The 12,467-nt window shown below is 28.1% G+C and overlaps 2 protein-coding genes across 2 annotated transcripts in view; both read left to right on the forward strand.

The window, feature by feature from the left end:
• Nucleotides 1-2,261: 2,261 nt before the first annotated feature.
• The window catches only part of LOC111622305 (uncharacterized protein MAL13P1.304-like), a 38,556-nt gene continuing 28,350 nt past the window's right edge, over nt 2,262-12,467 (forward strand). Inside the window, exon 1 of the mRNA XM_023364664.1 lies at nt 2,262-2,354. The gene's annotated coding sequence lies outside the window, so the exon portion shown is untranslated. The remainder of the gene's footprint in view (nt 2,355-12,467) is intronic.
• Nucleotides 3,370-9,970, forward strand: LOC111622304 (serine/arginine repetitive matrix protein 1-like). Its single transcript, XM_023364663.1, has 3 exons — nt 3,370-3,381; nt 5,455-7,182; nt 8,933-9,970. Exons 1-3 carry the CDS (start codon nt 3,370-3,372, stop codon nt 9,146-9,148), a joined length of 1,956 nt encoding a protein of 651 aa, XP_023220431.1. The 3' UTR covers nt 9,149-9,970.

Raw genomic sequence — 12,467 nt, forward strand, 5'->3', positions numbered from 1 at the left:
AAACGTTTTTGAATAATATTTTGCGCCTTGTGTATTTTTTTAAACGACTGAACTATTCTTATCAAAACATAAATAAGTTTATAAAAAGTCTCACTACAAAAAATTAATATACCTGACCGCTATCACTAATGCCAAAAAAAAGGTTATAAATAAATTGAATAGTGCTGTAGGCATTCGATATTATATATATATATATATATTGTACCGAACATGAATACTATATATAGGCCTATATATTGTATTGGTACATACTATACATGAATGATTAAATACTGTATATCTATATTATAACTTAAGTATGATATATAAACATTCGTATACAGTATTTTCCCCATAAGAAAAAAAAGTTTTATTTTGTAACGTAAATGATTTTGCGATATCTAATGGCTGATAACGGTTACAAACAACAATTCAGCGATTTATTACTTCGTAAGTGTATTTAAAACAAGGCCAATTGGTTGTTGACTATAGTCATTTCCTCTTGGACCAGTAATTCTAAATTTTCACTTCAGGCGATTAATTAAAATTTTTCATGAGATTGTGTAATAAAGTTCATATTTTTTTTTTTCTACATTTCTGACCTGCTCATAAAAAAAATGCAATAATTTACTTTCAAAACTGAGCGAAATAAAACAGTTTATAGAATTCATATTTAAATTTTATAAAAATTAAAGTATAATTTATAAAACTGGAGTATATTATTATTAAAATATTGCAGTCATTCAAGTGATTTCGAATTATAACTTTTGATATATACAGCTCCTATCACCATAATTTTCTCTAATTATAAAAGGAAAAATTAATTATTTTATTGGTTTTTTTAAACACGTATTTATAATCTTTTAACGTAATTATTGCATTTTAATTTTACCAAGTGTAGCCAATTGAAGATAAATTAAAATCAAATAAGCATAAGCCGATAAACAGAATTTAAAGTTTGTCAACAACATTTTCAATCTAATAAAGATTTAGAATATATTTAAGATTCAAAATGTTTTCGAATGATTGATTATGCAAGTCGAGATTCTTGCATAATCAATCATTCGAAAACATTTTGTGCCTGTTCGTTTTTTATTTTGTATATTTTGTGCTTGTTTTTTCACGTTAAGCTTATTCTCTCGGATCAAAAAGTTATTTTACTTATCAGTATTGAAAATTTATATTGATTATACTAAATATTGAATAAAAATTTCCTATGATCTAAATGAAAAAATTATTCGAATAATGAAATTACATTGTTTAATAACATTTTGATTTTAGTAGGATAATCTGACTCCCATTTAAAAACGTTTTGGCAAATGCTAGTAAAATCATTAAATATATATTCATATTAAAAAAAAAAAAAAACATCTAGATCAATTATAGTTACTATGGTAAAGTTTTGCTTATGATTATAAAATATCATATTTTTTAAAACTCTTTTCTCCCTCCGGGTATTAGGGGCTCTTTTCAAATTCATCGTGAGTTCGGCCAGGCACGTATACCTGGCCGAACTAACGATGGCCAATCGGATGATAAGAAACGGGGCCTGACATAACCAAAATGGACCTCCCGAAAAAAATTCCTAAAGTTTTTCGATCTCCACGATCCCAGAACGGCTGGCTATCTTGCTCTTAATCGCATCTGTCATCCGGCCATCTAGTATCAAATTTAATTAAATAAGTGTTCTTTTTTTGACGGACAGTATGCTATTTAAAAGACAACAATAAATTTAATGAATTACAGAAGTATAGATCGTAACACCAGACGTAAGTTCCGGTAACAATTTTTAAATGTATATAATTAAAAATTTTAAATAAACTAACAACAAAATAAACGAATATAATATACGGTTTGCTCATATTATTATCAACAACTTTTTATTTTCTACTATTCAGGAGTGGCGGCATGGAAACGCATCGTGCTTTCACTAGGAGGGTCCGGATTCGATTTTCTCTTGTAACATCTACCTCTATTTCAAGTTCTTATATTATAAATATTTAAAAAAATGATTAATTAAGGAATACTATAATGTTTGTTAATCATTTTTATTTATTTATTTCTAATTTTACTAATATATTTTAGCGAAATGATCGAATCCTAATGAAAGAATTATTGTATGTTATACTGTATATCATATTTATTATAAATAAAATTATTAAATTAATATTTATTAATAATTAGTTATTTACTTAATGCAGCGTAAAAGAAATTAAACATTAATTTTAAAAAATAAATACATTTTAAAAAACTATTTTTTGGCGGATTTTGTAATCGATTTTACGGATTTTAAGAATCCGGCATAAACAAACACGAGAAGAGGAAGTTTTGCAGAAATATTAAAGGAAGTAAATTAGTATGGATAAAGGTTAAGGGTAATGACTTTTTATTATTTTTTTAGCGTAAATAGTAAAATTTAAGTTATTCGGATGAATTAATTACAATTTTTAAATTGACAGTATACGTAGAATAATATATAAATAGAAAAATAGAAGATTTTTAAATGGTAGCGTGGTTTTAAAGCTTAATTTCGTCATCAATTTCAAAATTACTGAAGGATTCTGGAATGGGTGGTAAACCCCTCATTCAGAATCCACACCTTAACAAATACATGTCTTTAATTGAAAAAATTGAGCAAATTAATGTGTTATTCAATAATTTAGCTTCAAGGGGCCCATGCATATGTGAATTAGGGAGGCCCCATGTACAATGTTGACTTAAGACAGGGAATTTTATGGAAAAAATATTTTATAAAAATTTGCTTGGGGATCCTCTGTTGTCGGAGGCCCCGGGATATTGCCTTTTAAGGTCCGTAGGATGACTCGCTGTTGATGTTATTTTGTTAAAATTGTGTTGAATTTGTTGCTAGATATTTAGTCTGTTTTCCTCCCCATAAATGGGTAGGTTATGTAACAACATACCTGGAAAGAAAAATCAAAGATAAAATCTTTTAGCCTTGAGAAATATAAACTAATAAATTTTTAGGACTGTTTAGCAAGAAAATGATTGCAAATGCGAGACTGTTTAGCCAATCTTCTAACCATTTTTAATATTCTGTTTTAAGATTTTTTGTAATGTACTTGAAAAATTTACATTCCATTTATTTATGCTGTTATCTTACGATAGCAATAGTGAATGAACGAAATACGTGAGTTGGCTTTCTAAAAATTACTTTGCTAAATACAGTTTTAATCTGTCTGTGATAAGAATGGTCACTAACAAAGATACATTTTTATTTTTATTTTTGTTATTTTTATATATAATTATTAATAATTTCAGTGAATTGATTTATTTTTCAATTATTCAATTTTATGTATGAATAAACATGATCAGTTATTTAATAAATTTTTCAGATCTACAAATTCCTATTGTGTGGGTCTTGTTTTTAGAATGCCTATATTGGTATGAATTTTAACATCAAATTAGAAATACTTCTCAGTTCTTTATTATTATATCTATTTATATATGTTTGCAATGACTTTTGAAAATGTCTTATTGACAGAACAGTTTTATTTGGGAGACGTATAAAAGCAATTTTCATTCATTAGATTTTCCTGTAATTTATGACAGTTAAAATTTGACTATACTTTTCCTTTTGATTATCTAGAGTTATATTTTAATATTATTTCATTTCATATACTTGAATTTCTTTAATGAACAGATTTTAAAAATTTTATTAGAAATTCTACTTTTGTTTCATATTGCTATCCGATAAACCAATATTTTCATTTAATAATCTAATAATCCTGATTTAAAATTAACAATTTGTATGTTTATAATAAAACTAGCAAAATTTAGTTCACATAAGAATATACAAAACTGATTGTATAAATTAGTTCATACAATAAATCTACCAGTTTGAATTGCCAAATGAGTAGTAACTGCCTTATAGCCAGCAAAAATTTATTAAAAACAAATACTTTTAGTCTATTTTACACCACCTTCAGATTCTCTATCTTTTAAATAAAGAAAACATAGCATGGAATGAATATTTTAATGTTCTAACATATAACAAATTTATTTAAAATGCAAAATGCGTTAAATAATTGGAATATATTTAAAATAATATAAGTTAAAACTGAAATAAAATAATAAAATGAGGAAAGCAATATAAAATAAAGTAAAAACTAATTAAAAATATAATTTTGAAATAGTAGATTTAGTAAATTTTTGCTGGTTATAAAGTGGTTAGTACTCATTTTAAATTAGTCTAGTTTGGATATTAATTGGTTAAGATGGAATAAAAAAAATTTATTTATTTATATTAATTTCAAATTAAGTTGCACAAACTAAAAAACTTGTCAATTTTTTTAAGACTGCTAAAGACAAGGAAATTGTACAATGATAAATCAGAATTAAATAAATAAATGCATTCATATACTAATGTTTCAGTTTTCTTGTCAGGAATCATGCTATATTTGACTACAAATTATTTAGAAACAAAAGGTCATCCTCGCAAATATCATTAACTCTTTGAAGAAACAATACTGGAAACAAATTATTTGTCACATTCATTTAAGTTTGGAAGCTGAATAACCAATAACCATTTATATTTGTGTGGTGTATGAGATGTTGAATAATTGCTGGCATGAAGTTATGGCAAGAACAATAAGGAATTGTTGGAAACATACAGGTTTTTGCAAAAACTCAGGCAAATCAGAAGAAAGCATACCAGTTGTGGAAAAAAATGATAAGGAAAATTTGAGAACATCTCCTGCAGAGAGGAATTGTTTCAAATGAGGTTTTATTTGGAGATTACATCAAAGCTAATCATGAAGTCATGACACAGCACATCACTACAGATCAATAAATGATGGTTTGAAATTTTGAAATGACTGACATGCGTGACCAAATCACAACTGGAAATTATTTGTCATCAATGATTAGTCATTAGTTTAAAAGGTTCTAAGAAAGAGTTGGGTCATAACACTCAAAGGGGCAATGAGCTTTATGTAAAAAGTGTCTTTCTTTCCTATTTCTCATCTAATTCTTTCTTGAAAGTTCTCCAAAGAAAGTACAGGTAACCCCCATATAACATGGCACTTCTATATCATGGATTCACTCTAACACGGTTCAAGAATTGGTAACATTCCTGTATAACATAGTGCTTTTATAGTACGGATTAACTCTAACACTGTTCGAGAATTGGGTAAAACCCTCGTACAACATGAAATGTAATAAATTTTCACATACTTAAGTACTAATAGTTCACGAAAATTATTATTTTCATGAACTATTAGTATTTAAGTATGTAAATCTTCTTTTCCGCCTTCTGTGGATACACATAATCCTTCTCAAAACTTGTTTCAGTGTTGCCAGATCTCGATGCTTTTGATTTTGTGTTGCCAGATGTTTTCCCTTATTCCATACTTGCTTTATTCTTCATAAGTGCTTAGCACCATATAAGGAAATTTATAATGATCTTTTAACTANAATTTTTAATTGATGAAATTAAATTATTTACATATATTTTAGGAAAAACGTCAAGCTTTTGGACAGCGTGGCAGATTTAGACAAAGGCTTCGACCTACTACAGAAGAACAGATACATAGTATTAAAGAAACAGCTGCACCTCCTCCACCTCCACCTCCGCCACCTCCTCCCACATCAGGAGTAGGAACGAATAGAAGAAGTCGATTTAGAATTAGATTAAGAGTTACAACACCAGCAGAACCCGAAGATTCTGAAGAGGAGGAGGAAGAAGAAGAAGAAGAAGAAGATTCTCCTCCTATTCAGTCAGCAGTACGTTCAGCGCCCCAGTCTCTTCCTCCTCCCGAAGAAGAAGATGAAGAAGAGATAAAAGAAGACCACGAGGAAAGTGTTCCAGATCCAAAAGATACTGTAGTGGAAACTCCAGCTCCACCAAAACCTAAGATTTTATCTTCTAGACGAAGACCTCTTAATAAATATAATCCCCCTGTCCGTCCTGTTTCGACATCTTCGCCTGTTACCAGACCTCCACCTACAAGTAAAGAAATTGTAGAAACAAAACCGCCTGTAGTAAAAACGACTTTACCGCCCACTCCGCCCCCTGCACCCGCAATACCTTTTGCCTCTCCTTTTGATGGATTATCTCAACCATCTCCAGAAGACTTACAAGAATCCATTCAACCTGCCCCACCAAAATCTCCACCATCTAATTCTCGTAAAACATTTCAATCTCGTGCAAAAGTCGAAGAACCTGAAGAATTACCTGCCCCAGTTAAGCCACAGCCAAACACCAGAAGAACACCTTCACGTTCCTTCAGACTAAGACCAGTTTCTATTAAAAGTGATGATGAGGCAAAACCTGTAAGAAATTCTCAGGGATCTAATAACAATTACAGAAGTAGACCTACACCTGCTACTAAAGATGAAGTAAAGCCTCAAAGAGCATCTTCATCACAATCTAATAGAAGAAATCAATCACCAAATTATAGAGGACGTCCGGCTTTAGATTCAGAAGATTATCCTGAAGACGAGGAAGAAGAAGTATATGCTCGACCTCCATCGAATAGTCGAAGATCGGGTTATCGACGAAGACAACATTATCCCGAAGAAGATGATGATGAATACTTTCCACCAGCTAGAGCACCACAGAAACCACGTTCATCGAGTAGAGGTCGTTATAATCAACCTTCAGATTATCAAGATGAACTTCCAAGAACACGTTCTCATTCTTCCAGACATAGATCACAAAGCCGATATCGCCCACGTCCAGTGGAAGAAGAACGTTATGATCAAATCCCAGCTAGTAACAGAAGGAAACCTTCACGGGTAAGAAATCCTTCTATCTATACAGAAGAAGAACCCGAATACATAGACGACGATTATGAAGATGAACCACCACCACCACCACCGCGTCGCCCTTCACGACATAGAACGAGGGGACGTTATCGACCTCAAACGCAATATGGTCCTGAAGATTATCCACCAGAACCACCACCACAAAAACCGCGTACAACTAGTACGACAACAACAACTACAACGACTACCACTACTACAACAACAGCAAGGCCGAATGTAACAGTTGTACCAGGAACATATCGACCTCGTTCTGACGGAAGGATCATCAATTATTTATCTGATCCTAACTATCCTAGAGAATTAATAGGTGTAGATCTTACCAATTATCCTTTCTACATCACAGTACCTGACGATATTGTATTTGATTGTGACGATCGTCACGATGGTTATTACGCAAGTGTTCCTCATTTTTGTCAAGTAAGTAGTCTTTCATTCTAAACTAAATCGCAAAATTCACTTTTAAAAAATAATCAAACAACTAATTATTTTGAAAATAATAGTTTGTTTGTTGATAAAATGCTGCAATTAGTGAAGGTCTTCCACAAAATTAATAGAAAACAATCGAATGCTTTCTATTGTTTTCTATCAATTTTGAACAAGCACTCTCTTAAGAAAACTTTTAGGTCAAGTTCTAAACAATCGTTCGACTCTCACCATTATTCTTATGTCATTTAAGTAGTAAAGCTTAACAATAAAAATGACTGAATAGTAGTTTAAAAGTATATAGTAAATGTGTCAGGAATTTTATAAAATATTTTAAAGTGAGAACAATTCAATACTTATCAGAATCTATACGGGGACTACTCTTCTTTTTTTGAAACACTTTCTGTCCTTTGAGCACTAAGAAGGGCTTTATTCATAACCATTGTGGGTTCTACCTTACCCACAATAGGAGATGCCAGGTGATGAAAGACGAGGCCCGACATATTCGGAAGAGATCACCCATGAAAAATTTCTGGGGTTGTTCATCTAGATTTTAATCCTGGATCCCCAGAGCGGTAGGCTGGCACCTTAATCACCTCGGTCATCTGATTCTTGATCTTCATTTATTTCTTTTTTCTGATTGAAATATTAGTAGCGAAGATACATAGTTAAGAATTTCTATTGTAATTTCATCATTCTTTTATAAAATTATAAATTCTTTCTTAAAAATACTGTATACTTCATTTTCTTTTAAATGACACTCATTTTTTGAGTTTTAAATATCTTTCCTCGAATATTTTTCTAACAAAAGCGTAAGTAAACATTGCAAAAAACAAATTGTATACAATAGTAAAAGGAAAATATAAAAATGATGTCATTGCGCTCCAGGTGTCCACGTTACATGACAGACAAATATGGTTTTATAATGACTTATTGATTTATTATTCAACATTTCTTAATTATTTTGATAAACTGTATTAGTATATCAATTTATTTATAATAAAAAAGAGTAAGAAAAGAATAATAAGTTTTCAAAGAGTAAATTCATAGGGTATTATCTTAAGTAGCAAAATCATAGTTTAAATATTTCATTATAAAATAATATGTTTTGCCATTTTATTATTTGCTTTCACAAGAAACTATAAAACTTCATAAACTAGAATTGTACTGAAGATGTTAATCGAGAATATCAGGAATTGTTGGCAGATTTAATGCTTGACACAATTTTTCTTGGCAACTACCATTTTATTGTTTTTATATTTTAGATTAAGCGGTATTAAATTGGCTTATATCCAATATTTAAATTAAAAAAGTAAGAAAGTAATTAATTTTGAAAAAAAATTGTTATTTATAATATCGTGCTATTCGTTTTATTTTTTTTTAAATTTTTATCATGTTTTATTTATTTTAAATAATAATTAACGTTAACCGTAATTTATTAGGTTAAAACAGCACATTTATTATTAAACTGTGTTTTAAACTAATGTGGAAAGGTATAAAGTATAAGTCAAATCGTGTTACATTATTTTTTTTGGCATGTTTATATGATTGGTTTATTGCATTACGTTGCCAGATTATGAAGTTATTGACGTCACATTCGATTAAATTATTTTTTAAAAATCTAGTTAATTATTATTTTTTACAACTTTAAAAATTTTTAAATAATTTATTATATATTTTTTTCTCGAATTTATGAAGAATGAATAATGTTTATAATAAAGTAATTTTGTTGTTTATCTTTTAGGTGTTCCACTATTGTGCTAATGGCATTCGTTATTCATTCCTCTGCCCAAATTACACCCTTTACGATCAAACGACCTTCACTTGTAGGTTTGTTAATAATGTGGACTGCGAAAAATCGCCCAACTATTACAACCGTAACGATGAGTTATATGTTGAAACTACAACGCTAAGTGATGACGAACAGGAATTATCAAAAAAGAAAAAGAAGAAAAATTAAATAGCTGGAGATCGTATTGTTCCAGAAAACAAATTATCTTTCCTATTCCGCTCGTAAGAGCAGCGGTGATAAGGTTGGCCATATCGAAACAGTAATTTTTGGAAAAGTTCTTTGATGTTTTGAAGCAGTATAATAAGTTCCCTCTCTAAAAAAAATATCACTCCAATTAAAAACTAAAAAAATAAATCTTCAGATAAAAAAAAAATATTATATTAACTAGCAAGATGATTTTTTAAAAGTTTCTTACCGAGTTTATAACCATTTTACAGTTGTTCTGGCCCAGAATTAAGTATTTATGTAACAGAATAAAATTTTTAATTATTTAAATAATATTGAAATCAACTTTTCATGTCTTTTCACTGTCTTCTTCAATATTACTGACATTAATTATGAAATTTTTAGTGAAAAATCAGATATTTTTTTTTTTATATTTCAACTTTAAGATACTAAGGATTCAGCATTATGCCACAAAATTTATTATTATAATAAATACAGTTATAATAGAAGTATTATATATTTCTTTTTAATTAAATAAATATAATCTAATTTTAGCTGTGGTAAATGAAAATATATTCAATATCCAGAAAGGTATTTTATAAAATTTAATTATCATTATTGCTTTATGAATCAGATAAAATGCAAGTCTATTCTACGCGTAAATTTCTTGTGGTGAATCAGAAAAGTTTTCGGACCATAAAAAAAGAAGAAAAAATGTTAAATTTCTTCGAATGAAGAGATAAAAAGCATATTGTTTTGATTTTCGTTGTTATATATATATATACATATATTTTTTCTTGCTTATAATAAAGGAATAGTTGCCTAGTTTGTGTATTTATTTTTTAAAGACATGCAAACAGTCGCTTTGAAATACAACAAAATATGACACGCATTATGATGTTAATATACATGTGATACTGTATATATTAGCACCATAGTACATAGAATTGCTCTGAATTATTGAGTACAATTCAACCATGCAAATAAGAACGAAAGGGCAATTTCGCAGGCGCATCTAATTGCGTTACTTAAATGGGGTCATCTTTTCTAACAAGTCAATTATGAATTGTCCTCGATAGCAAGGACGTTATTTCTCTAACAAATTCACCAATATTGCCACTTAAAAAATTAATTTTTAATCATTTTCATACTTCTAAATGGGAATAATTAGTAACTAATTCAGGCTCTGTTTTCTAAATTACAGGAATAAATGCAATTACTGTTATGTAACTTTAAATATTTTATTTTAAGTTAAAATGTATATTGAAATTTTGTACATCTTATAATGCCATTTTATATATTTTTCATATAATAGGTTGGATGTATTTCCTGAATGAATTTTATCGAAATTTCCTTTAAGCTTATGAACTGATTTCTAAGAACATCATAAAATTTTTAAATCAAATAAATTAATATTTTATAATTATTATTTAATTATAAATTTAAAATCAATAAAACTTCAGACAGATTTCATTAAATATATATTATCTAAAATCGAAAAAAAAGCTATATAAATCTGGTTTTTAATGATAAGGAAGTCATTGTTTTTGGCTTTTAGAATAATATCCTGACCTTTAACTCTAATACTAATATAAAAAAAAGTCTGGTATTAATATTCGAATATAACGTCATATGTATTTTTTAAAAGTAAATTCAGGCCAATGACGTCAAATGTACTGATTTTCCCACGACAATTTATTCAGAAATTATTATAAGTAATTAGAAATAATGTAAATTGTAAACATTTTTAATTTATTTTAATGACTCGTGATATTAATTATAAATAATATTTTAAATGATACTACTGAATTTAATTACAAATTAACCTGACAAAAGGCTAACTTTATAAACTAAATCTGCGTAACAAACTTCACTCAGAACTGGCGATTTGTAGAACCAGTTTGGTGTAAGAAACCTTTTAACATACGATACTCAATACGTATAAATTTATACATAAACAGAATATTAGATTAATTAAAACGTTTTTGAATAATATTTTGCGCCTTGTGTATTTTTTTAAACGACTGAACTATTCTTATCAAAACATAAATAAGTTTATAAAAAGTCTCACTACAAAAAATTAATATACCTGACCGCTATCACTAATGCCAAAAAAAAGGTTATAAATAAATTGAATAGTGCTGTAGGCATTCGATATTATATATATATATATATATTGTACCGAACATGAATACTATATATAGGCCTATATATTGTATTGGTACATACTATACATGAATGATTAAATACTGTATATCTATATTATAACTTAAGTATGATATATAAACATTCGTATACAGTATTTTCCCCATAAGAAAAAAAAGTTTTATTTTGTAACGTAAATGATTTTGCGATATCTAATGGCTGATAACGGTTACAAACAACAATTCAGCGATTTATTACTTCGTAAGTGTATTTAAAACAAGGCCAATTGGTTGTTGACTATAGTCATTTCCTCTTGGACCAGTAATTCTAAATTTTCACTTCAGGCGATTAATTAAAATTTTTCATGAGATTGTGTAATAAAGTTCATATTTTTTTTTCTACATTTCTGACCTGCTCATAAAAAAAATGCAATAATTTACTTTCAAAACTGAGCGAAATAAAACAGTTTATAGAATTCATATTTAAATTTTATAAAAATTAAAGTATAATTTATAAAACTGGAGTATATTATTATTAAAATATTGCAGTCATTCAAGTGATTTCGAATTATAACTTTTGATATATACAGCTCCTATCACCATAATTTTCTCTAATTATAAAAGGAAAAATTAATTATTTTATTGGTTTTTTTAAACACGTATTTATAATCTTTTAACGTAATTATTGCATTTTAATTTTACCAAGTGTAGCCAATTGAAGATAAATTAAAATCAAATAAGCATAAGCCGATAAACAGAATTTAAAGTTTGTCAACAACATTTTCAATCTAATAAAGATTTAGAATATATTTAAGATTCAAAATGTTTTCGAATGATTGATTATGCAAGTCGAGATTCTTGCATAATCAATCATTCGAAAACATTTTGTGCCTGTTCGTTTTTCATTTTGTATATTTTGTGCTTGTTTTTTCACGTTAAGCTTATTCTCTCAGATCAAAAAGTTATTTTACTTATCAGTATTGAAAATTTATATTGATTATACTAAATATTGAATAAAAATTTCCTATGATCTAAATGAAAAAATTGTTCGAATAATGAAATTACATTGTTTAATAACATTTTGATTTTAGTAGGATAATCTGACTCCCATTTAAAAACGTTTTGGCAAATGCTAGTAAAATCATTAAATATATATTCATATTAAAAAAAAAAAAAAA

Source organism: Centruroides sculpturatus, unplaced genomic scaffold (genome assembly GCF_000671375.1).
Source record: "Centruroides sculpturatus isolate CEXI.00-Female unplaced genomic scaffold, Cexi_2.0 scaffold337, whole genome shotgun sequence".
NCBI classification, from domain to species: Eukaryota; Metazoa; Arthropoda; class Arachnida; order Scorpiones; family Buthidae; genus Centruroides; species Centruroides sculpturatus.